The 26,018-nt window shown below is 37.8% G+C and overlaps 3 protein-coding genes across 7 annotated transcripts in view; 1 reads left to right on the top strand and 2 right to left on the bottom strand.

Annotated features, from left to right (window-relative positions):
* Positions 1–887: 887 nt before the first annotated feature.
* Positions 888–6,653, bottom strand: isl2a (ISL LIM homeobox 2a). 4 transcript variants are annotated; one of them, XM_042753271.1, is made up of 6 exons: positions 6,273–6,653; positions 5,679–5,868; positions 4,557–4,822; positions 3,243–3,526; positions 2,307–2,474; positions 888–1,550 (listed from the first exon to the last, which is right to left on the bottom strand). In XM_042753271.1, exons 2-6 carry the CDS (start codon positions 5,849–5,851, stop codon positions 1,434–1,436), a joined length of 1,008 nt encoding a protein of 335 aa, XP_042609205.1. In that variant the 5' UTR covers positions 5,852–5,868; positions 6,273–6,653; the 3' UTR covers positions 888–1,433. The 4 variants fall into 4 exon arrangements, with proteins under 4 accessions (XP_042609205.1, XP_042609204.1, XP_018977526.1 ...); XM_042753270.1 differs by having other exon boundaries at positions 4,557–4,777; positions 6,277–6,651; XM_019121981.2 differs by having other exon boundaries at positions 6,277–6,649.
* Positions 6,654–8,921: 2,268 nt separating this feature from the next.
* etfa (electron transfer flavoprotein subunit alpha) lies at positions 8,922–21,081 on the top strand. The gene is made up of 12 exons (XM_042753656.1): positions 8,922–9,078; positions 9,848–9,997; positions 10,072–10,153; positions 10,287–10,369; positions 12,578–12,677; positions 13,506–13,616; positions 13,865–13,966; positions 14,757–14,825; positions 14,931–15,013; positions 17,243–17,308; positions 17,811–17,891; positions 20,862–21,081. The coding sequence occupies exons 1-12, from the start codon at positions 9,040–9,042 to the stop codon at positions 20,895–20,897; spliced, it is 1,002 nt and encodes a 333-aa protein (XP_042609590.1). The 5' UTR covers positions 8,922–9,039; the 3' UTR covers positions 20,898–21,081.
* Positions 21,082–23,070: 1,989 nt separating this feature from the next.
* The window catches only part of LOC109062492 (transmembrane protein 266-like), a 69,417-nt gene continuing 66,469 nt past the window's right edge, over positions 23,071–26,018 (bottom strand). For both annotated transcript variants that reach the window (XM_042753737.1, XM_042753738.1), the window contains 2 exons: positions 25,842–25,904; positions 23,071–24,973 (listed from right to left, as the gene is read on the bottom strand). In XM_042753737.1, coding sequence (XP_042609671.1) covers positions 24,327–24,973; positions 25,842–25,904 — 710 coding nt within the window. In that variant the 3' untranslated portion in view covers positions 23,071–24,326. The remainder of the gene's footprint in view (positions 24,974–25,841; positions 25,905–26,018) is intronic.

The raw sequence follows: 26,018 nt of genomic DNA, 5'->3' as shown, positions 1-26,018 counted from the left end.
ATGAAAATAAACCCTGGACACGCAAGAGTGCGTTTGCCGAAAGGGAGTCCCGTTAAGAGAAAGGTGGCTTCGGGTTTGTTGTGCTTCCATTCAGTGGATCATTTGCAGGTGATGCCGAGCGCAGATAAGCGGCCGCCGATCCCTGTCCTCCGTCTAGACTCACAGCTTTACGAGCAACAAGAGATTGATCACTGCTACAGGAGGGGTTCAGTTACTCATTCAGTATCCGGTCCGCATGATTTTTAGATAGATAGATAGATTTATATTCATTTGTAGCCTCCGTTAAGAGTTGAATGTGACAGTTCAGGGTTCTGTGATCACGTTATGGCTTCAACATGTCAAAGCATCTTTATTAGTGATTAAGTGTCAGTTTGTTATAAATAATCACTTTTAAGAAAACGGTCTCTGCCTATCAATTTTAAGAAGTTTAACGACATCTAACCTTTTGGTGCTCAGTATAGAGGTTCCATAACCGTGCTTTGAAAGAACAAAATTAGAAGCGTATTCCCCAAAACAGAACAAATTCAGCATAATGCTGTTCTTCATGTTTATTTTTTTGTGTTTCTATTTCTGTAATAAAGAAAATGTATATTTTTAATTTGATATTGTTTTTGTAGGTAGAACGTCTGCATAACTGGATGAAAAAGCAGAATGCAATTTCCAAATTCTTTTCAGAATAAATTCAGAAATCACGACACTGAAATGTCATTCACTATTTAATTCTGTTCACATTGCTCTTTTTCCTTTTACTAGATCTTTGGACAGTTATTTCCAGTCCAGTAACCAGTATACCTTTGTAACTGAAGTGTCTCTTGTTATAATATAAAAAGATATGTAAAGGTAACATGATATGGTTGTCTTTGCATGCAGGCTTCCTCAGACATAAACAGCATTTAAAGTCGTTTATTTAGGTAATTTCTCAGTTTTTGGTATGGACGGTTGTCCTGACAATAAATAACAATAACTTACTTTTTTTTAAATCGAGAAGTTTACACAATCTTTCCTCCATTCGTTACGATAAAATATTTTACAGCTCAGTTTTTATACATCTTCGGAGAGATCATGCGCATTAAGACAAAACGTTGAGTTTTGTCTTATAATTAAAATACCACTTGCTGATAAAGCTACACAATGATGGTCTTGAATAAACACTGTTAAGACTGTTGTTTCGTAAGGTTGACAGTGGTCCATAATCAAAACCAAAATAACGTGTTCATATTCCGCTGGACGTCCTCGATATACGGTCCAAATGCTTTAAAAACAGTGTTGTAACACGTCTGGAAACCCCAAAGTCGCTTGGACGGGCTTCTCCGTTTGGTAAACTGTTTAAATCCATCTCGGTTAATCCCTTTTTCCGTTTGAGGCGGTGAGGTGATGGGTTTTCATGCAGAAGGGGTGAGGGCATGCTGGGGCAGGAGTCCTCCGGTGGGCTCTCACGTCTCCACGGGACTGGGCACCATGCTGTTGGGGGTGTCGGGTAACTGCGATGACAGAGAGGTCACATCACTACCAGACGAGTTCCCCAGCGAACCCGACTCGGAAAATGACACCTATAGAAAAGGGGGAGAGTAAGGAATCAGTGGGCTGTTCGATCGCTGTCGGCGTGCTGAGGCTAATATACCTACAGCTTTGACCCATATTTGATTAAATGTCAGAGTTTTACATAAGATTTGCAATTGACATTTACAAAAGCTTACACAACTTTGGCATGCTGTTAAATAATGACAGTATATAGGCTACAGATAACAACCAGTGAGCGAATTCCAAGTGTGGGCTCAATTTGTCAAAAAAAAAATTCATTAGATATTTCGCGCCATCCGTTAGCGAAGTAGCCGATTTTCGCGCCCTTACAGCAAAAATGTCATTTATCGTTTTAACTAGCCTACTATCTCTCTCTCTCTCTCTCTCTCTCTCTCTCTCTCTCTCTTCCGCTTGCGACATGCAGCTAAATTTTATAATAAATAATTACACTTGATTTTGCCGATATGGCGCGATATAGGCCTATATTGATGGTACCGGAAAATGCGCAGTTGGTGCTCAGACAAACTTGTTGCTAATAGGCTATAACTTTAGTAGTTACCGAAACACTTAAAAACATTATTAACGAATAGGCTATATTTAGTCCTATATATAGGCTACATTTTAAGCAAAATATCAATTTGAAAAAAACTGGACAACGTACAAAGCCGATATAACAAATGTTTAAAATGTGAAAAGTGTTTAAATTGTATGATTGATCATTTTGATTTAAAGAAAATGAGTCGGCATAGGCCTTGTAATAACTGTCCGGGGATGGCAGTCCTCACCAGCTGTTGGAAAGCAGGCTGGTCCAGGTCACTCTGTAAGGCAAATTCGCTTAAGGCTTTCCACGGAGGCTGATAGGTTTGAACCTCTACAGGATTTCCCTGGACTGTGGTGTCATGTCTAATCGGGCTGCCTGCCACCAGAGGCGTTCCCGTGAGACCCTGGAGATTCTGCAGAAAGGTAGAGGAGAGACCTTAGCGACACATAGCCTAGAAATCACATTTCAATTTTCAGAGAAGCTTAACACTTTGAGCGGAATTTCAAAGATGTTCAGAATCTTTTAAAAAAATCACAGAAATAGGCTATGAAATAATTTAGTCAGATTTGTAAAATGTATATTATGAGCAACTATAGCGCTTTAGTAAAGAGATAGATAGATAGATAGATAGATAGATAGATAGATAGATAGATAGATAGATAGATAGATAGATAGATAGATCCATTTAGAACCTTTAACATTTATGGAACCTTGAAAGTTTATATATAGCTGGTGGAAAAAGGTTATTTAGATTATTAAAATGTTCTTCACACTAAGAAAAAAATTGGATAGGCCTATTTTAAGAAGTGTTCACTGAAAGGTTCTTCGAGGAACCCAAAATGGTTCTCCTATTGCAAACTTTATTTTTAAGAGTGTAGGTAGGCAGGTAGCATCGTTAACATATGCCAATATAAAAAATAAACGAACAGATAGGGAACTTGCCTGATACCATAGAAGAAGCCGGAAAACCTATTATGTTACATCAAGATCTTTTTTTTTTATCTCCAAAGTCAGCACAATGATAAGGATTAATCTTATTTTGGGTTGATAAGGTGCTGCAAAGTAACACTGAAGAAACTCAATCTGAAGAATAGCCTACAGAGTCGACAACGAAACATCTTTAAATTAAACCTCCTTGATATTTTATTAGTCATTAGAGTTGCAAAATGTATACTCCTACCGTTTTGTCGCTGTGTTGCTGTTGCTGTAGTTGTTTCATAAGAATGGACCTCTTCTTGTCTTTGCAGCGTTTGTTTTGAAACCACACTCGTATGACGCGTGGGCTCAGGCCGGTCATTTCCACGAGCTGCTCTTTCATTAGCGCGTCCGGTCGCGGGTTCGCGTTATAACACGTCCGGAGAGTGTGAAGCTGCTTTTCGTTTAATACTGTCCGCACGCGCGTGGTCTTCTCAGACTGCTTATGAACGTGGTTCCGGTGAGGTGGCTGTCGAACTGGCACAGGTTCTGCGAATAAAAGGCGTATAAATCACTTTTCGGCTTAAGAGGTCATTTCATTATTCAGACACGCTGCAGAAGAGCACGCTTACTTGAAGGTTAAATTGTGCATACACACATCGGTCTGTAGCCAAGTGCGTGTCAGTCAAAACACCATAGGGCCTTCAATATGCTCTCAACTTTGCTGTTTGTGCAAAATGTTCAAAGATCGAAATAGGATATAAAATATAACATGCAATGAGTGCACCATCTTGCAAAGTAATAAGAGGGTTAAGTATTGACACATAATCGAACAGAATACTATTTGTACGGTTTAATGCTGTTTAAGTCAGCGAGCCAGATATAAAAGCAAATGATCTAAAGGCAGTTTTAGCTCGAAATTTATAGTTAAATATGACGCCTAAATAACCAACAGGCCTATTTACAAAAAAATAATATAATAATAATAATAATAATAATAATAAAAAAAAAAATAGATAAATATATAAAAGCTGTGATTTCTAACAGCCAACACTGAAATTTCCTCTTGATTTAAAACCTCGCAATATTACAGCGATTTCTTTTTAGCTAATGAACTAAGAAAAACGCTGCGGCCATAATTTCAAATCATTATGCCAATAACCGGTTTCAGATTAATTTCAGGTCATGGTAATTCAATCAAGAATATCCTCAAACAATCTCAGCCTGTTACAAGTCTGCCATCAGGGATTTAACACGAAAACAATAGCATCAAACTGGCCTGCAGGCACAGAACACAATCTACTCTGTTCAGTCTGTAACAGTTTCACAAGCTGAATAACTGTAACACACAGAATTAAAGACAGAAGTCTCACACTAGCCTATAACAACAACGACGTTACTATTGTTGTTATATTTTATGTATTATAATATTTTACATGTTACCTAAACTGTTACTGTTGTTAGCTTTCTACAGTTTATGAATTATTTAATAAATTCCGAGTTGATGAATTTGTATCTTGTGCACTGTAATTATTATTATTATTATTAATTTTATCATTAATAATAGTATTATTACTGCTACCTGGGATGTGCAGGGGCCTGTTGGGGTGAATGTTTCCGGGACTGATGGGGCTCCCGGCGGAAGCGCGCTCCATCAGCAGCCCGTGGTCCGCGCGGCAGAGCAGCTCCTCGTCCCGCAGAGAGAACTCATCTCCCGGGAGCAGATGCCTGCTGCACACCGAGCATCTGAAACACTCCATGTGATAGACGTTATCCCGGGCCCTCATCACCAGGTCACTGCTGCAGAAACCGATGTTACATTTGGCGCATTTGATCCGAAATAACCTGCAGTTTCCAGAAGAAACATTTGCTTATTTTAGTGTCCGTTTCCAAAATCGTTCAGCCCAACTCAGCTTGATTTTACAAGGCAGAGAAACACGGACCGTAAACACAACGACAGGCCTAACTCTTTTCTTAAAGCATCTATACAATGCATTATAAATGCAATAACATGCATTTATTCTTTCATGATTATTTGTAAGCACATTTATCCTACTATTTCTAGGCGCAAAAGGGTTTAAAGTGTGTGCATTCTAGCACTGACTGTTTGACAATTGTTTTAATACATTATAGCCTTTACAAAATTATACGTTAGTGTATTAGTGTATCTGAGGATGCATATATTTATCAGAGCATGCAGCTGATTGCCTATGATGTGTAGACACAATGAAGACATTATAATGCATCATCAAGAGGCTTTACAGAAACTGTAAACAACGGAATTACATTTCTTTACAATGCACACTTGAAAACAAAGCTGAACAAACACCGATACTAGAAAACAAGCTTGGCAAGCCCAAATCAAACACGACTGTTATATATTAACCAAATAGGCTACTCCATGAAATATTTACATGCAATTGTAATTTTGCTGAAAAAAACAACGACAACAAAAAAACAATTTCCTTTAGATATCTTAGCAATTTTTTTACAATTATATTATATACCATAGTATAGGCCTAATGTAATAGCTAGTTAATATAATTGTAATCTATATTTTTACCTTCGTAGAAAGGCTTATTATTCGTTTATTGCAGAGTTTTCCCATATCTCTAGATCTGTTTGTGTCAAGATTCTGTGAAAAAAGCGGCCTCGACGGAATTCCAGAGCTGTGCAATCACAAATATAGAGTGGCTCGTACCGTACGTAATCTCTCTTGCAATAAGTCTTGCCGTCTCGGACGAAGCAAGTGCACGTCTCGTCCAGGTACTGACTGCATTCTGCGCACTTCAGACAGGCTGCGTGCCACTCCAGGTCCGGGGACACTCGCAGGATGTACTGATCATGGATCTGACTTCCACAGCCTACACACATGGCGATTCCAGACTTCTCTGGATATGAAAAGCAGGGGTTAGTGTCCGCCGACTGCACCCCAATCCCGCAAAACAGCGGCGTCGGGTAAATATATCATCAGAGGCTACATACGAGCTCATGTTTCACGCATGCATCCTTGTTTTGAATGTCGCTAGACCACAAAATGTCGATTCCTTCAGTTTGGTTTTATTTTAATAGCTCGTGTTTTTGGCTCCACCAAACATGTCGTGCTTTTCTTTTCTTTTCTTTTTAATTTAGGAGAAAAATATGAAATGTTATTAATGCAATACTAACTTTTGACAATGTTAAATGTCATTATTGTTTGCAAAACGGTGTAAAGCAGCTAAAAACTAATTCTGCATGAACGATATTCAAACTTCTTGTGCAATGAGGAGAAACCTGTAAAGTAAACATCCAGCACTTACTTTTTGAATGATCCCCCATATCACCCAAGAAAGAAGGATGGGGTAGAATATCCACCATACAGGAGGGTTAAGGCAGAAGGCTAGAGATGAGGAAATGGAATGGGAAACGGCCTCGTCCCGAGCTGACTAATAACTTCTGGCCGAAGAGCCTGTGGGAAGAGCAACACACAGACACTGGCTCTGACGTCACCGGGCCCTGACGTCACATGCAAACCTGGACACCCGCTCGCTCCCGCGAAACTCAGCAGCCCGGCGCGGAGATCCGACCGCGGGAGATGCTTTGAATGTTGGACACCGAGGAACTGAAGATTAAACTCACACTTCTGCTTGTCCAAACATAACTGTGGCTACAGTGAACCCGCAAACACGAAAAGCAGCTGAAATGCATTTAACAGGGAATGTTTTAAGTTCAGTTTTGAGGACAAGGTGTGCATTTACTGCATTGAACGTTATGAACGAACATATTAAGGTTACAGCTGATTGAGCCACGGTCGAAATTGTAAAGTGCTCTACACACACACACACACACACACACACACACACACATATACACCTTTGTTTACGCTCGTGTGTTGCACTTTGTTTACACTTTGTTACAACCACAACCGATTCTGAGGAACTGCATTGTTTGGCGGAAGAATAATGTTTTTTTTTTTACTATTAATATCTTTACACTTTATTTGCTCTGTTTCATTTTGTGAAACCTTACTACGTATATTGAATAACCGTTTTATAATAACAATAAGCCCCGTGAAGCCGTGGTTTACATTGAATTTATAACAGCTAAGGGGCGTTGTTATAGGCACAACGCGAAGCGGAATAAAACCACGGCTTCCTGGGGCTTATTGCTTTATTTTACACATAGGCTAAGTGAAATATTCTGCGGGTTTAAACTGCATTTGATTAAAGTAGCCTGGCTTATAACATAATCAATAACTAATACATACATACATACACTTTGCACATAGGCTAAGTGAAATATTATATATATATATATATATATATATATATATATATATAGGCTATATATATATATATATAGGCCACACACACACTAGTCAACATTTAAAGTGGATCCAAACCTTTCATCAAAGTTGTCCTAAAACTTATAAAACCAAAATTGCGTTCTTGTCTTAGGACAAATTTGATTAACTTTTTTGATCAACTTCATGTTGACTACTGTATATATATATATATATATATATATATATATATATATATATATATATATATATATATATATATATATATATATATATTAATAGGCCTATTCTCTAAAATTAGCACTTTCAAAGGAGCACATAGGCTATGTTTCGTCTTTGTTGCTTCTATAGATAAATCCCTATGAATTTAAGTCCATGTGTTCCAGTGAGCCCCCTATGGACATCAAAATAACATCACATATTGTTTGATATGTCAAATATGTAATACAGTTTAGTTAGCCTACATTTTTGCCATTCCAAGGCTTTGGAGTCTTAAAAAACATAATAATTCAGGTAGAAATTAATTTACTAAATATGTGATAAACAACATTGCTAAATTACAGCAGTGCATATTAGAAAAAAGCCTTGGAGTAAGGATTTTTGACAGTTTCATTTGACTGAGAATAAAACGTGTTTCAAATACGATCAATCTGTTGCTTCTTTATGCGAAATAATCGAAATTACCATAATTGACCTAAATGAAACTATATTCTTCGCCTTCTGCTTCTGTTGAAAATAGAAAGCGACTATAATGAATAATTTCGTTTATTGCACCCTAAAAATGAATCGGACAATCATGTTGAAAGTCGTGTCGAACCTCACCTTTGACTTTGACCTCTAACCCGCAGAGAAATACATTTAATTCAGACTGTAAAGACGTCTTTGAGATTACATAGGCCCACAGAACACAATATTAGCGTTTTAATTTGCTTCAATCGTAGTTGAAACATTTAGTCGTTAGGCCTAAAAATGGTCAGAAATAGCAAGCTTTTTTTTTTTCCCAGAAAAAGCGTGTAGACTAATAACACATTTATGATTTTAGCCTGTATTTTTATTTTATTTGATGGTTTTTATCGAACAGCCTATCTTGAACATTAAATGTTTATTTTAATAATAACATGCAAAAAGTTATAAATAAACAATTATCATCTTTCCCTTTTGTCTTCAGCTTTTTTTTCCTTTTAATATTTTGCACGTGAATGCAAAGCAACATCTAAACAGTCTACCAAATCAATACATTCCTACATAGGCTAAAAATAGTAAATAAAACAAACAAAAAGCATGCACGTTAATAAAAATCTTGCCCCTAAAAGCACTGAAGAAAGCTCATATTCATACCCAAATGCATTAGGCTATTGCTTAATACAGAAAATAAGCGGTTGGTGCAACTGTTTCCGAGGATTAGCCACTGCCTATAATATAAAATCATAAATAAAGTCATAAAAATGTAACCATGGGTCTCCGTGTAGAGCCAGTTCTTTTTGAACTAGAAGCTCCGCAGATTTTCAAAGCGATTAAACCACCCCCCCTAATTAAATATCCACCCAGTCTCCGCCCACTATGCTATTAGACAGTTATTCCAAATTTCTGCGTACATTTTATTGCTTATTCGTTTTCTTAAACAAATATTTTTTTGACATATCCTGAGGAACATTACCACAGAGAAAACCACATTTGAGCCGTCACAAGAGGGGGCGTGTATTTTATGATCTCGCGAGAACTCGACTCGACCTCCATCCCCTGTTACTAAAGCAAGCAGTGACAGTGTGCTGCTGCAATCATGCTCAAAGCGATAAACAAGACGCATCTCAGGCAGTTGGTAAGACAAATCCGTCGAAACGAAGCATTAACCACCGCGCACTTTCATTTAAAGCCGTTCCTCGTTCTCTCTAACCTTTCTAGACAGAAATATACTCGAATTAGCTTAGCGTGCTGGCTAACCCGCTCATTCAGTTCTCCAGAAGTTGTTCAATATGTTACTAAACTGCTGTTCCTTTCCAGATAATCTCGTTTTATTGTGTTGTTTTTGAAATGTGATCATTAAAACGCAATGTTAAATGTTTAGTTATTTTGCTAACCTATTTTAACGGGTATATAGTATGCTAGCTAGCCGTCTAAACGTCAAGTATCATATATTCTCATAGCTTTTTATAGTTCTAAATAGAAATATTGACCATTTGAGCAATATTTAATGAACATGACATTGTTCACGACACTTTTAGGCACTGGTATATGATGATTAGTTAATAAACAGAGCTGGCTAACTATCAGTCAAGGTTATGCAATATGTAAACAGTGCATTATGAAACCTCTTCACTGTCCTTTAGCTAGTGTTTGACCTACAATGCATTTAAAATGTGACCTACATTGCATTTGATATGTTAATTTATTAGGTCAGACCCTAAGTAGTATCATATCTGTGTTATGTCTCAGATTTCTAATGACCTCTGTGGGCTGCAGGACAGTGTCTGGCTGCACTGCGTTAAATCGTAACCTCATATCAGTTATTTGGGTGGAAGGGCCTGCCAGATATTTATATCTTACTGTATCAGATTCAGTAGTTAACCAAACCTGTGTGTTCTTCCCAGTCTGCTCTGATTCAGAGGTTTCAGAGTACTCTGGTAGTTGCGGAGCACAATAATGAGACGCTGACCCCCATCACCCTGAACGCCATCACTGCTGCTACCAAGCTCGGCAGTGACGTGTCCTGTCTGGTCGCTGGAACTAACTGTGCTAAGGTATCATCTGGTGATGCACATTGATTTATGTGTAGACGTGATTACGAGGGTCTGATTATGGGTTTTTTTGACAGGTCGCAGAGCAGTTGTCTAAAGTTCAAGGGGTGAAGAAAGTTCTGGTAGCCCAGCATGAAGCCTACAAAGGTTTGCTCCCAGGTAAACCCAACTTTACTTGGTTTTGTTCATGAGTTTGTGTTCTTAACGGAAGATTTACTAACATGGCATGAAGCGTCTGACGGGTGAGGGACGGAGGTATTGAGTGATTTAAATGAAAAACTTTCTTTCACAGAGGAGCTGACGCCTCTCATCTTGGCAACCCAGAAACAGTTCAGTTTCACACACATCTGTGCGGGAGCGTCTGCTTTCGGAAAGGTAAATCCAAGAAGTTGGGCTGAAAGGGTGACATTGTTGTCTTTATTATTATTGAACTAGATTTGATCTTTTATCATATGTTATTTAAAAACTTTAAATAACTTTTTAATTCTTTTTTATTGGTATATATTTGATCTTTTATCATATGTTATTTAAAAACTTTAAATAACTTTTTAAGTTAGTGGGACTGTGCAGTCAGCATCATAAGGGCCTTTGTATTATCTAATCTGCTGTATTTTTATGTAACTCTTGTATTATCTCAACTGCTTTATCATTGAGCCATCCTGTTTTTTTTGCTTTTTTTTTTTTATTGGGAAATTTTTTCAGATTGAGAAAACTCTCCTATTATTATTTTTGGCTTGATTATTCCTTTTAACGGCAATGTGGTAAACATGGTCACTTTTTTTATTTTATTGACAAACTTTTATCAGATTGAGAAAACTCTATTATTATTTTTGGCTTGATTTTCCTTTTAATGTAATGTTAAACATTTATCAAGTATTATGTCTTATATTTAGATTTTTTTTTATGACAATTTTTTATTACTTTTTAAAAAATTGACATTTTTGTCTTGATGTTTTTTATATGATACTAAGCTTTTATCAGATTTAGCATAATTAATCTGTTTTTTTTCTTCATTTGACAAACTTTTGTTTTGATTAAGAACTTTGTAAAGTTGTAAAAATGTCAAATTTTTTGTCAGTTTTATCAGATTGGAAAAAAAAAACATTTTTACCTTGATGGGTTTTTCTTTGGACAAATTGAAAAAATGGACATACTTTGCCTTAATGTTTTTTTTTTTTCTTTGACACATTTGGCATTTGTTTTTGTTTTTTGTTTGTTTTTTCAATTTGATGACAAACTTTTATCCCATTGAAACTAAATTGACTCAATTTTTTTAAAATTTAATGACATACTTTTATCAGATCAAACTAAACTGACTTACTTTTGCCTTGATTTGTTTTTTTTTTGATGGTGAACTTTTATCAGATTGTATGAATTTGACATGACATTTTTGCCTTGAGCATTTTATTTGATGACAAACATTTGTCATTGAAAAAAAAATTCTGCCTTTGCATTTATTTGATTAAAATGTTTATTTACTTATTATTATTATTATTTTTTTTTATTTAATGATGAACTTTGTATAAATTGTAAAACTATCTCACTTTTTGCCTTGATCAGTTTTTGACACTTATTTGCCGTGTTGGTATTTTTTTTTGTTATTATTATTTGGTGGTGAATTTTTAACCAGAAAAATAAATAGATTAAAAATCTAAACTAAAAAAACTAAAAACTAAAATCTAACTAACATATATATTTGCCCTTTTTTTTTTTTTTTTGGCTTTCTAACATTAATATCAAAATGCAAAACGGTGCTTCTTTTGCTTTGCTCTATTTTTTCTTTTTCTTTTTTTTAGCTGAGAATCTTTTTTTTTGTGGTCGTGCCAAATTTACATACATTTTCCCTTGATCCTTTTTTTTTTCCTCCACGTGTTTGCGTCAATGATTAGTGTCGCTCTGCTTTGCTTAATGCAGGATTTTGTAGTTGCTCTCGTTCAGAAGTTATTTGATTATTTCCCCAAAGTGAAAAGCACAAATGGGAAATGGATTAGAAACTCTCATACTTCCGAGCCCCTATCAGGCTTCTGACTTTTGGAATAGTGGGAGAAGTCCGTCCTCAGTAAGTGCGGCTCTATTATATGCACGGTTATTTGTCATTCCACAGCCAAACTGTCAGGCAGCAGATCTAATGGTATTTAAATTGAATTGTAATACATTAAACAGTATCTTATGTAGCCTAACCCCAGACCAAAGAGATGTATTAGTCTCAATTTCCTCACTGGCTAAACGTATTTTATTTGATGGATTCTTAAGTGGTGGATTTGGTTTCATTATGTCACTATATAAAACACTTGAATTACCACTATGCAATATTTTTCACCTCCAGACATAACTTAGAGCTCTTTTTCAGACTCAACGATATTTATTCCGTCTGCGATGCAGGATGGCCAAAGTTTTCAGACATGCGGTGAAACTGCCTTTTGATCAATGCCTGCTGAAATAATGCGATTTCCAAACAAATCAAATCTGACCACATCTACAGATAAGAATGGACATGTTTCAATGGCTCGAACTTATCCAAGAGCTTCAGATACATCCGTTTGTCTTTAATAAGGGTGTGTGTATGTGTGTCTTCATTTGCAGAATCTCCTTCCAAGAGTGGCTGCCAAGTTGGATGTGGCTCCCATTTCAGATATCATTGAGATCAAATCTCCAGACACCTTTGTGAGGACCATCTACGCCGGTAAACATGCGCAAGTAGCACTTCTCAATGCAGCGCTTGCTGTAAACCTGTTTGCTTTCAAATGACCTTCCTAATTTGTTCCATATCCTTCTCGCTGTTCAGCACACAGTTTGTGATTTAGGAGTCTGGCCTTTGTGCACAGAGACACGCAATGACTCACGCTGACTTGAAACGAATCGTATATTTTCATTTTTAAATCTAAGGGGAACCCTGGAGCCTTTCTGTCCCACTTTGCATGTATTATTTTTCTGTTCACCATTTCTCATCCATAAAATCTACTGCCATAAATACTTCCTAATTACTCCATCCACTTTATCTTTGGCAAGCACAAAGCACTTGTGTAAAAAAAAAGAAAATTATTTATGAGACTTTTTTTAAATTTAAATGTTATTTTAAATCTGATAGAAACGTTTTTCATGTGAAACATCTAATGAAAAGTGGTGGTTTGCCACTTGTGGTGATCATTAATGTCCAAGGTTTTCAACCAGGTTCTGTGCATATGATTTATAACACAGTTTCTTAAATAATCTTAAAAGTATTTGAATGGACATTTTATGATGATATGTTTTTCATTGTGCAATGTAGTTATGTGTATTAATGACCTTAATACAAGCTATTATAAAGTGAGAATCTAAGCACCTTTTAACAAAAAAAAAAAAAATCAAGAGTCTACCAGTAAATATTAAAAGTTGATCTTGAATATCTTGTTTTATTTTTAATATTTTAATATTCTGTTTAGTTTTATGTTGTCTTATACTATATATTTTGCTGTTATTAACAATATTTCTTGTCATTTCCAACACCTTTTTTCCCGTTTTTCGTTCACAGGAAATGCGCTCAGCACTGTCAAGTGCAATGAAAGCGTCAAGGTCTTCACCGTTAGAGGCACTTCCTTTGAACCCGCGGCTGTGGAGGGGGGCAGCGCTTCTTCAGAGGACGGTACGGAGTCGTTGGATAAAGTTAAACACTGTTGTTTGTTCATGTTTTGCTTTAAGGTCACGCTGACTTTGATACCACACACAAAGGTTTATAGTATTTAGCGCTGTATATAATCTTCCTCTCCGCTGCGAGGTTTTGATGGTCTAGTTTGTTTAAACGTTGTCTTTAAAGTGATCGTAAAGGGCATTTCTGAACTACTCGGCCTGTTTATTTGGACGTCTCCTCACGAGATGTTGTTGCTTTTGCAGTCTCTCCGTCTGCCCCTGTTGGAATCTCTGAGTGGCTGGAACAAACTCTAACCAAGAGTGACCGTCCAGAGCTCACCAGTGCTAAAGTCGTGGTGTCTGGAGGTAAGAACCTCGCACTAGAACCACAATCATCCATTGGATATTACAATAACGTGTCCTTATATTAACTAATGCATGTTATAGAATGCATAGTTAACTCCCAAAAGCTGAAGTACAGTGTTTCAGCAACATTTAAAGACATGCTATAATAACCTAACGTGATATCAGCTCACTACACCATTTTTCAAGCAGAAGAGTCACTAATATCTACTTTTTAGTAAGGTACCTCCATATTTTACTTTCCTGAGCAGCATATATATATTGCACGATTAATTTTGCCACCCCTACTACTAATACATTAACTGTTATAATAACTGTTATTATTAAGAATCGCTCATTGTATATTGAATTAATGTCTTTTTGCCACATATGTAGCTTTTCAAGCTGGTATGACTAAATAAATAAAATAATTTAAAATATAGAAATCATGTAATTTGATATTTCGATGTACTTTATTGTATTTTATTATAAACAACATTATTGATTTATAAACAATGAAGCACAAACTCTCATATTTTGTTGCTTAATCAAAGAAAAATAACATCAGTTAATTACAATAAACTGAAACTGCTTTCCACAGAGACTACATCATCTTTGTGTTTCCGTTCATTGTTTGTTTGAACCGTAGGTCATGATGATGTTGGGTATTCCCTAGAAATTTCCAGCCTTTTTTTTTTTTTTTTTTTTGCTCAGGAAATCAATAGTAAACGAGACGGTATTGATCCTCCTGGAGTCATAACCTTGTCAGTAATTTCATATTTTATGCCCATCTGCCGTCTTTGTGTCATAACAGGGAGGGGCTTGAAGAACGGCGAGAACTTCCAACTGCTCTACGACCTCGCCGACAAACTGAACGCAGCCGGTATGATGTCTGTTTTGCTGATTTTTACTCTAGGTTCAATCTTTAGTGTTAGTTTTTAATCAAGCTATATAAATTTAAAATGAAATCCCCAAAATGTTCTTGCAGTCGGTGCCTCCAGAGCCGCAGTTGACGCTGGTTATGTTCCCAACGACATGCAGGTTGGACAGACTGGGAAGATTGTGGCTCCTGTAAGTACCGCTGTCTGATATCTCAGTGTGTCCTGCAGTCCATGCACTAATTGCCTCTAAAGAGATAAAAAAACAATATCTCTCAAAGTTATAAAACCACCAGGTTTTTAGACTTGATAAACCATCTTTGAATACAACAACATCTAATTGTTGTTTCTGTTTGAGTCCAGAAAGATGGATCCGTGCTGCCCTTTAAAAAGGTTAATTTTCCATTATCCGCTGTGAGTGGGACCTTCCTGCTGTCATTATCCACACATTAGCGGCGCTTTGAGGCGTTGTGATGTAGTTAATGGCACATTCCGGCTTCTGAATGATTTACCAGAGCCATTAGTGGAGCCGTGCACCACACAGGTCCGTCCCGAGCTCAAACCGGCCAAATCAGCCCCAAACCCAATTTTCTAAATGTTTTGACAAGCTTGTCAAGCGCAACGCGACCGTTGTGCATTTAGTATTCACCCCGAACAAGTCCCGAATTAGTTCTGCCAGTGAAATGAACTCGAGTCAAGATGGATGAGTGTTGTTTTGGGTCGATTGAATGTGCCTTTTGTGGTTAATCATAATCTTTTAGCCCTCAGGGTGAGGTTTTGATGACTGGATGTACATGATTTGGAGTTTTTTTTTTTGTGTAAAATGCGCATTTAAAGATGCGCACCATGATGTTGCAAATACAACTGTGTAAGTATGACGTGGAGTAGCTTTGACTGTAGTATAATTATATATAACTCATTTTAATTTTATATATATATATTTTATATATATATATATATATATATATATATATATATATATATATATAATATATATATATAGATATATATATATAAATAAGTTTATTAATTACTACAGAACAACATCTGGTCCCAAACTAGCTAGACCCTACCAGGGTTTTTATAGTAAACAATATATTAACAAAATAAAAATAATAATTTATGAAGTAAATGGGGAGGTGGAGGATGTCAAAGATCATATTGGCTTTTAGACGCTTGGCAACAGTTATCTGATAACTACAAGAAATCTTCAGCAAACTTTTATCCACCACCCAGTACAACCTCCTCCATCCTGTAGATCTGGAGATATTTGCGGGTCTCCATCACTTCAGCCCATCTGAAACACCAGCCCTGCCCTCCTTCCTCTCCCACTGGCTTTAAGTGCTCCGGCCGGCCGCGTGTTTGCAAATTGAAGCGGTGGCTCCCGGGAGAGAGCCGCAGCCACATTAAACTGCACTGAAATATTCATGGAGCAGTGCATTAAGCTGAGAGCCACTGATGTACCACTCTCTCGGGACAAGGGTGGAGGCGAGGGGGAGCTCCCTGCCACATCCCCCAAGTGCTCCTCTTTTGAGTAATTGTGAGGATGCTGTGGCCTGTGCTCGGGACGGGAGGTCAGCAGAGTGCTTCCGTGCCAACGCCGAGATCCTGCGCGGTTTAGCTCAGATTTACAGCTTTAAACGTCCTTTGTCATTGTATAAGTAGCAACCTGTGATGTTGCTAAATTGTCGCATGTTGAGGGTTTTCAGTCATATTTCTGTATAATATTCAAGCAGGAGTCTAGCTCATGATTTAATTTTAAGCACCAGGCTTGTTGCAGTTCATTTTAAGTGCTGCTAATTGAAACATGGCCCACCATATTGTTGCCAGGGGCGTCAGCCAATCAGGCTTGTGCATAACATGATTCTGAAAGCATATTAAATGAGCTTCCTGTCACAAGTAATTCATAACTGGCTACTTTTACACGTGAAGAGAGAATAATTTGTTTTAATATGCTTGTTAGGTAAATGAGAGAAATAATTTGATTTGCTTTACGGTTTATATGTTATTAATGTTAAATTTAAATGTTTAGAAAGTAGTATCATTTGATTTAAATGAATATAATACACGATTATTGGCCAGAATGTGTATATATAGATAGATAAAATATTACTTGATTTTAATGGAAAAAAAAACATGGTTAATCTCCTTTTTTTTTGCCTTTTTGATCCTCTCGCTGATGCTTAGGGTTAAATGGGCTATGTTTACTCTGTATCTTTAAGATTTATGTAAATTACGTCTGTTATGATTGGCTAATTACTTTGAACTGTCAGTAGTTTTCACATGCTGAGTACTGAATAGGCAGGAAATGCATATATGGGCGGTCATAAATGTGACATTATTTCAAAAGAGCAATAAATTGCTGATTTGTATGATATTTCCCTTTTAAAATCATTTCAATACTTTTTTGATTACTCTACAGGAGCTGTACATTGCGGTTGGCATCTCTGGAGCCATCCAACATCTTGCCGGGATGAAGGATAGCAAGGTACAGTTAGTAATGCACCCTCACACTGTAGTACACTAAGAAGATATCTTTTTTTGTGTGATAATATCTGCAATCAGAGGAAACCCCACCCATGACCAGCAGTGTCTCCAAGAGTTTCCAGAATATGCCAAGTTAACTCACTCTTAAGTGTGACGCTGTATTGGAGTGATTTAAAGGCGATCTGGAGGAGCCTTTTACCTGCATCCATAATTCATCTGCATTTCCCATTCCACATCTCTGGAATAGTTTCTGGAAGCACTGCTTTATCTGTCAGAGCCCATCACAACCATCTTCCTCCATATGTTGCCTTTAGGAGCATCATCCTCATGCTGATGAGATGTTTACAAGAATAATGTGTTAGCATCTTTTGTTACTACTGCAATTGTTCTGGGAATGGACTTTTGGGAATTATGGAGACTGTAGTCCATCAGCGCTCAACTCATAGAGGCTTTCTATTCAATACAGCCCACCATGCTAAATAATTTATTTAATTGTTTTACAGACCATTGTGGCCATCAACAAGGACCCAGAAGCCCCCATTTTTCAGGTGGCTGACTATGGTCTAGTGGCAGATCTGTTTAAGGTAAGATTCCTAGTTGTAGTTGTGACCTAGTAATAAATAAGTAAAAATATGTGTGTGTATATATATATACATACACACACACACAGTAGTGGCCAAAATTATTAGAACACTAGTATTTAATGGAAAAATGAACGTTTGGAAATATAAACTGATATTTATTATTGACACACTACAGAAAAAGGTTGAAATAACTGATTAAAACCGTTTTTTTTAGCTGGTGAAAATCCTAGTGTTCTAATAATTTTGTTGTAGAGTTATTAATGATCAGCCTATAATAATTTAGAATGAGAGTTTATATAATTTTTTTTAATTTTTTTATTTCTTATTGTAACATCTGACGTTTTAGAAGTAAATCTTTCATGCAATTTTTTTATTTTATTAAATATTTTGTTATCTTGTAATATAATTCTATTTAGGCGTTGTTATAAATAATTAATAACTAATATACCTAGATTTTTTTTTTTGATCAGCCTATAATCATTTAGAATGATAGTGTATATAACTTTACAATAATGCTTGTTTTCTATTATTAGTTATTGTAACATCTGATGTTTTAAAATTAAAAATTAAAAAAAGAAAAGTTTAGTTAATAAGGTTTAGTTACATCAAACATCTTGTTAACAGCCTATGTAATATTTAGTTTAAGAATTTATTTAAATGAATTGATCAAAAAATAAAAATGGCCCAATTCCTCAGGACATGAATAAGCCTTTTGCCATTTGAAGCGCCAATTAAGGCTAAAGTAAACATAACAAGAAAGATCAGAAAAAGACACAGATCCCATTTGCACAGAAGATCCTCGTCAGGTCATTAGAGAAATTTTAATCCAGTGCCTCAGACAATCAGCAGTACTGTTCAAGCTTATTATTAATAGTGTTAAAAATAAATTGTGAATTGTAAATTTCAAATGACCCAGTATTAATTTCTTCAGCCAAACCCATCTACATACAAAACCAGAGCGACTCAAAAAAGCTATCCCATATTTTCCTTGTAAATTTTGCAGGGAGCATTATTCCACCTAATGGAGAGTGTGCAACTTCTGAATTATTGAGTTGCTGAATTAATCAGTGGCGACTCGTGGCGCCAACCAGAAGCCTTATACACAACTTCTCCTTCTTTCGGGGCAGAAAAGTAATTGATAGTCGGCACAAGTGTGCGGGTGTAGTTTTTCACCTTTATTTTCTGTCTCCTCTCACCAGAGCTTTACACGCCCGACTGCGCGCCATAGTTCAAGGTGGCACACACGCTCACTGTGCCAGAGGGCTGCCACACACACACACACCACGTCCATCTGGTGTTGGTGTTTACCTCGTGTAACGCTAGCATTGTTTATTTCCCTGTGTTTGCCCTGTCATTCATCTTTTATTCAGGCGGTGTGTGCTAGACACAGGTGTGCAGGTAAACTGTGTTAAAGTGATTGCTGATGATGGGCAGTGCTGGTGATCAGCTTACACAGGATCACTCCTCAGATAACTGATTAAAATGTATGGGCTTTCTCCTCCTTCCTTAGATTGAAAAGTGAGCCGGGGACATATTGGGGCGATGATATAGTTTTTCAGGGCGCTCTGGAATACGGGAGGGCCTAGGTTGCTTAAACAGTGGAGAAAAGTTTGATGGATATAAATGGGTTCTGCTTTAAGGGACCCTGTTTACACTTGGTTTTGGTCAATCGGATCACAAGTAGATGATGGAGACACACATTCCCATCTACACCTCATGTTTTGTCCACTTTTGACCACTTCTGTCCTGATTTCTTTGAAGCAAGAGTCTATAGTTGTATATATATGGGTTTTCTGATCTTTCAATCTAATATTGTGAAATAGGCTTGCACTATTTATGTGGGAATGCAAAACGAGACAACAGAAAATGAAACCGAGCAGCAAATTTCGTTTATGTTCTGGTAGGCCCAAGACTACTCCAAATACTATGGGTTGGTTAGAATCAGGACTGCTAAGAGGATATTGTGCTTTTTAAATTTTTCGCCTTAAAAGCGAACCTACAATTTCAGACTGCAAAGCTGGCTTACATGCTTCAACGACACGTCCCGTCATGTTTAAGAATTCAGTCAGCAGGCAGAGAGGAGATGGTCTTTAGTGGATGTTTGAACACATTTACACAAGTAATCTGGTCGAATGCGTTTTTGGGCCTGTTTACACCTGGTCACTTCATGCATTTTCTTTAATCGGAATGCTATTGATCGTGAAAGACCAGGTGTAAATGCCCTCCAAAATGCTTTCAAAACGTATGTGTATCAGATCACTCAGACTACTGGAGGTGGTCTGGGACTCATTCCAGTTTAAACTGGAGAAGTGTAAATGCATCTGGTTGATGAAACCACATATGTAAATTTTACTCCTCTCAAAATAATAAACGTGCAAGAGCTAGTTGTAGGCTAAACAACATGTTATTAGACAGATATAAAAAGCTAATGCAACACGCATCGCTGCGAATGAGTGTTTGAGTATCTCTTCAGCAAACCGACGTGCAAACTGCCGCAAATGAAAGTCGCAGACATTCAACATGCAATCATCCTCATTAAACGTAGTAAGCCTAACATTTCTTTCCAGTGCTGACGTTCTCTCCGGTAGCTGAGGATGAATAAAATGCAGTGCATATCTATTGCTTTCGTTGACGCAAACTCAAATTTAATTTGCATAAAGCATGAGAATTGAAGATCAGGATTATATCCGTTTTGCGGAGACACATTTATGTTGCCAAGTGCAGTTGAAACCGGTTTAACAAATCAGATCTAATCAGAGAAAGCACATGAAGTGACCAGGTGTAAACGGGCCCTTAGACTACCTCTGGATTTGGTCAAAAGTGGACTCGCTCAAAAAGTTTCAGATCCTGTTTACACCTGTATGTAGCTTTGTCCACTTGGCATTGGATCAAAAACCCATCTTAATACCAGGTGTAAACAGGGTGTTGAAACAGTTGGGCCAGTTTATGTATTAATGTATCCATTTCTAGGTTGTACCTGAGTTGACCGAAGCCTTGAAAAAGTGATACTCCTCAGGAAGCTGGTAATCACCTGGAGAACTCCACTAGGAACCTGCCTTAAGAAGCTCCGAGCCAACGCTCCACTGATGCTCACTTTCTGAATGTGATTTTTCTCCAGAACAACTATATGTACTTACAATAGCTAATGTAAACATTAAACCACTTCTTTTAATAAAAGAATTAAGTGACACATGGCTGGAGATTTTCTGTTTTTCAAAGTTGGGTTTTTAACATAATTGTTGATGCAGTCTTTGGCTAATTCAGGGTTGTCCAAGTTGCTCCTGGATACCCACTGTCCTGCTGAGTTCAGCTCCAAACCTAATTAAACACACCTGAGCCAGCTAATAAGGATCTTTAGGATCACTAGAAACATCCAGGCTGGTGTGTCAGAGCTAAATTATGCAGGACGTTGGCCCTCCAGAAGCAGGATTGGACACCCCTGCTGTATACTGACCTCGGTGGAGTAGAGCTCATTTATCCAGCAGTCGTAGATGGTGGTCATTACATATTGTCTTATTTCTTTTTGTGTTATTTGTTTTTTGTTATATTTTTGTTTGTTTTGTTTTATGGCCCTTGATGTTGATTTATGTCATCCAATAAACATACTTCTACTTGTGCTTTGGTTTTGTTACTCATTCTTACATGACCATTATACTGCATATTTTTGCATTCTGCATACTAGAAAACAGAACAAATAATTTTACTTTAGCATACACATCCTCACTACTACAACAAACCTGACACTCACACACAAAAAATGACTCTGGAAGTTTGAATTTGCCAACTTTTAATTGCTTGACAATCTCTCCTATTATCAGTTTATAAAATCCCTTGTCGATAACACAGGATTAATTTGCTTCAGTCAGAAAGCAGATAGATCTTTTCAAAGGCTCATGCTATTGGGATGGGGGTTAAGGTTTAGGGTTATGACAACATTCTAACCATAATTTCTCATAAAAATCTTCCAATACTGTATACCTGAAATGTTCGCCTATCGTTTGCTCTCAGTGTTTTAAAAATACTTGAGTTTAGCACTTTTTTTTCTCGCATAGAATTTGAATACAAACATCAGCATCAGTAATGTAAGAAAGGCAAAGGTAAGAAATTTGGCTGAATCACACAGCTTTGAACACGGATCAAATGTAACCCTGCAGCTTTGGGGGAAAAGGACTGGACATTGTGTGTCAGTTACATTTCATACAAATAAACAAATCGACAAATAAAAACTCCCTCCCACGCAACCCTGAATGAGAACACGTGATAAGTCTTCCAGCCACACTCCGATATTGGTCTACCGTCTAAAAGAGTGTTTTTGCTGGTTTCATACACCACTCGCCCAACAGACACACTGAAATTCCTGAAGGATCTTCCAATGATGGCTCCCAAAGTACCTCTCCCTGACTCCTTGGAAGGTTGTGCAATTTTGGCAGGAGTGACAGAGTTCAAGTGCTCTTGCAGAGTTGGAGAGAAGGAGAGAGAAAGGGAAATGTGCATCTGTAAAGAGGAACGTTGCATGAGGCAGGTAGCAAAGAGCATTATCCTCATGTCACTTCCTGTGCCCCTTTCTGAGAACATGAAACCTGGGAGAGAGTATCATAGTGCTGTTTGAAACAGAAAGAGAAAGACAGATTGGCTGTGTCTGAAACAAAAAAGTGCTGCCCTATCACTCAAAAGTTTTTCAGGGTTACTGAAATCTGTGCCTGGAGTGCCACTGCCTTGCAGAGTTTAGCTCAAACCCTGACCAAACTCAACTACTAGTAATTTTCTAGCCTTGTGGGCAGTGCACTGACATATAGTGCCGTCGCGCTTCAGGTGTCCAGAGTTTGAGTCCCAGCACGCAGACCTTTCCTGATCCCACCCCCGCCTCTCTCCCACTTAGCGTCCTGTCTTAAATACTGTCCTATCCTAATAAAAAGGCAAAAACACTAAAAATAAATCTTAAAAAAGAGTTGGGAGTTAAAACTCTGGAGGGCAGAGGCCCTCCTTGGCTGGATTTGAGGAACCATGCCCTAAGGTTTTAGACAGGCTTCAAAAACCCTATATCTTCAGATCTGTCGATTCCTTTAGACAGGCTTCAAAAACCCTATATCTTCAGATCTGTCGATTGACACTTTTAGTAACCGCTGAACCTTGTTGGGATTCATAGACTGATAGTCCAATGTATCGACCAAATGGAGGCATTTCAGGTAGGCATGCACCGATTAGTGAACTAGTTATGCTGCTAGTCGACGTGTTGGATGCACACCAACAGTACACATTTTGGATGTCTTAACCTGACTGATCTATCTCAGTTGTTGGAGTCTCTATTAAGGAGCTGATGAGTTAGTGTGTTTGATTAGGAGGAGTTCAATAAAGTCTATTGTTGAGGAAACACTGGTGTAAATATCACAATGGCTATCTGAGATGGTTAATGGGTTGTCCAATCCAGCTCGTTTACAGCCACCTTCCTGCAGAGTCTGACAGAAACTTAAGGCTGGAATACAACTTTATGACTTTTGCCTAGAACAGGGGTGGCCAACGTCAGTCCTGGAGACCTATATCTCTGCAGAGTTTTGCTTCGATCTTGATAAAAACACCTGCCTGTAGCTTTCTAGTAAACCTTAGACCTTGATTAGCTTCTTCAGGTGTGTTTGATTAGGTTTGGAGCTGAACTCTGCAGGACATTGGCCACCCCGGCCTAGAATCTTTATCCCCAGTATACAGTAGGGGGGATTGGATGCTAGTTACCAACAGTCAGAACAAGTCTGCAGATTTTGGTTATTTGGAACAATTTCACAGAAAATCACTTTTCTTTACAGGCATGGATTTGTTTTTAGCTTCAGGCATGTTTAGCTTTAGGCAAGTTTCTGCATGAGTTCTATGAAAGTCTGGTAGTGTGTGATCCTCAGTGGTTTAGTGTATAATTTTTTTTCTGTAACCGTTTACAAAGTTGACAAGTGTATGATACTTACTGTTCAGATTTTAAAAGACGTAGTATATGCCAGCGTTTATTTTTGTACCATTCGTGACAAGGTAATTCCTATTAATCTTGCAATAAGAAGCAGGGGTAGCTAACCCTGCTTTTAGAGAGTTACCTTCACATAGAATTTAGCTCCAACCCTTGTCAAGCACACCTGAACCAACCAACCAAGGTGTTCTGGATTACTTGAAAACTACAGGAAGGTGTGTTGGAGCAGATCTGGACCTGAACTCTGCAGGAAGGTGGCTCACCAGAAGCAGTGCTGGCATAGAGCCATTTACACTGCCTCTGAAACTACTTGGCTAGTCACTAGACTCGGATATGCCTTGATGTCTTCCTACCTCGGGATACTGTCAGCGAAGGCATTATTTTTCATGTTTCTGACACAGCCAGTGAGTAAGCTATACAGAGAGAGAGAGGCCAAGAGAGAGGCTGCTTCAGCTGGTGTTGGTGGTCACCGTCCCAAACGTCATGCTCTATGTGTCCGGTATATGGCTCAGTGGAGTATCTGCCGGCTCCATAAGCCTGTACTTCTCCTCCAGAGATGGCTCAGTCCCCTGCAGGTGAATTAGTGGCTTGGTCTGGAATACGCGCAGACTTTCCTGGTTTCTCTTGTTGTATATGTTCACCCTGTGCTCCAGTTCCGGACTGGCCTTCACCGACCCTGCCGGACTGGGCAATTTAAGGTTGACTGGGTCCACCCTGCCTTTCTGTGCCAGGCAGGAGTCCTCAGACAGGGAAGAGAGCAGCTCTTTGACCACCGCGCTGGGGTCGCGGACACCCGGTTGTGTGCCAAGGGTCAAAGGGCTGCAGTATGGAGGAGGGCAGCAGCGCTGGCCGCTGTAGTCGGAGGTGGAGGCCTCCCGTACGGTGGAGCTGCAGTCAGTTGTGGAAGCCAGCGTGTGGCTGCTGACGCTGTGCTGCCGGGCTGTGAAGCTGCAGCTGGACCGGGACATGGTCGTGCTGGAGGCTTCACTTACAGAGCTGCCCGTGCGCTCCTGGCCACTGCCCGGGCCGTCAGCACTGACGAGGGAAGGCAGCAACTGGTTGGGGTTGGTAGGAAGGTGGACATCTATGGCTGCTGTGGTTATGACACGTGCACCAGGGTCGGGCACCCCGATGTCTGTGTGTACAACAGATAGTGTAACTTAGTGAGAGTGCCATCCTAAATATTTAAGCATCAGTGCCAATGGTCAACTGATGCATTAGCCAGACCTTTTGGCATTTTGAGATCAAATGATTACCGTACTTTATTGAACAATGGGGTGTTATCTTCAAAACTGCCTTGTCGATTGATATTATGGAATATTTGAGGGTATTTCAAGCAGGGTTATTATAGATAACTAAAACTTAAACTAAATTTAAAACAAAAAATAATCTTAAAATTAAATGAAATAAAATATGTATTTCAGCTAGTTGCCAAGTCAACATTTCTCATATTAATTTAGTTTAACTTGATAACTAAAAGTGAAATAAAAAATAATAAAGCTATATACAGTATACACTGTATACACTGTAAAAAACAACTAAAAATGATGAACACAACAAAATTAATCAAACAAAAATGAAAACAGATAATATTCAAATAAAAACTGATTTAAAATATTACAAAAAATTATAATAGTATCTTAATCATACTAAAATAACACTGATTTCATGTAAATATTACACAAATGTTTAATTTCATTTGCCTATTTTTTTTATTATATACTTGCATACTTCACTATATTAGATATAATGTATATACCAACATTTTTTGACCCATGATCCACCTTGCTATCTAAATATTGCCATCAGCCGATGAAGAACTTGTATCAGTCAGTCAACTAATATTTTGGATGTACTGTATGTATCCAGTGCATGTAAACAATTGGTTGCAATGTGTGCAATGTATCTAAATGATACATTTGGCAATAAATATGCAAATAGTATAAGCATAGATCAATCTAAATAAATAAGCAAAAAAAAAAAAAAAGAAAAAAAGAACTTACCGCTACTTGGCTCACTGTAATACTGACTGATGTAGTTATTCATATCATCCTGAACAACACTCTCTGAAAAAACAAAACAAATCAATGTCAATCACAACATTGTGATTTAACGAAACAAAACCCCCCCAAAAAAACACAGAAACATTTTTTTCCCTTTAAAAATAAATACATTTGAAA

Source organism: Cyprinus carpio, chromosome B25 (genome assembly GCF_018340385.1).
Source record: "Cyprinus carpio isolate SPL01 chromosome B25, ASM1834038v1, whole genome shotgun sequence".
Lineage (NCBI taxonomy): Eukaryota > Metazoa > Chordata > Actinopteri > Cypriniformes > Cyprinidae > Cyprinus > Cyprinus carpio.
This window is presented reverse-complemented; position numbering and strand designations above follow the sequence as displayed.

What these genes read in the sequence shown, in the direction of transcription:
- isl2a (XM_019121981.2), bottom strand. Translation starts at nt 6,334, where the DNA reads ATGGTGGATATTCTACCCCATCCTTCTTTCTTGGGTGATATGGGGGAT. An exon ending in TGCAAGAGAGATTACGTACG is followed by an intron (nt 4,823 to 5,678) that starts GTACGAGCCACT and finishes TGGAAACTGCAG; the next exon opens with GTTATTTCGGATCAAATGCG. An exon ending in GCCCCTGCACATCCCAGGTA is followed by an intron (nt 3,527 to 4,556) that starts GCAGTAATAATA and finishes TTTTATTCGCAG; the next exon opens with AACCTGTGCCAGTTCGACAG.
- etfa (XM_042753656.1), top strand. Translation starts at nt 9,040, where the DNA reads ATGCTCAAAGCGATAAACAAGACGCATCTCAGGCAGTTG. An exon ending in CGACAAACTGAACGCAGCCG is followed by an intron (nt 14,826 to 14,930) that starts GTATGATGTCTG and finishes ATGTTCTTGCAG; the next exon opens with TCGGTGCCTCCAGAGCCGCA. An exon ending in TAGTGGCAGATCTGTTTAAG is followed by an intron (nt 17,892 to 20,861) that starts GTAAGATTCCTA and finishes ATCCATTTCTAG; the next exon opens with GTTGTACCTGAGTTGACCGA.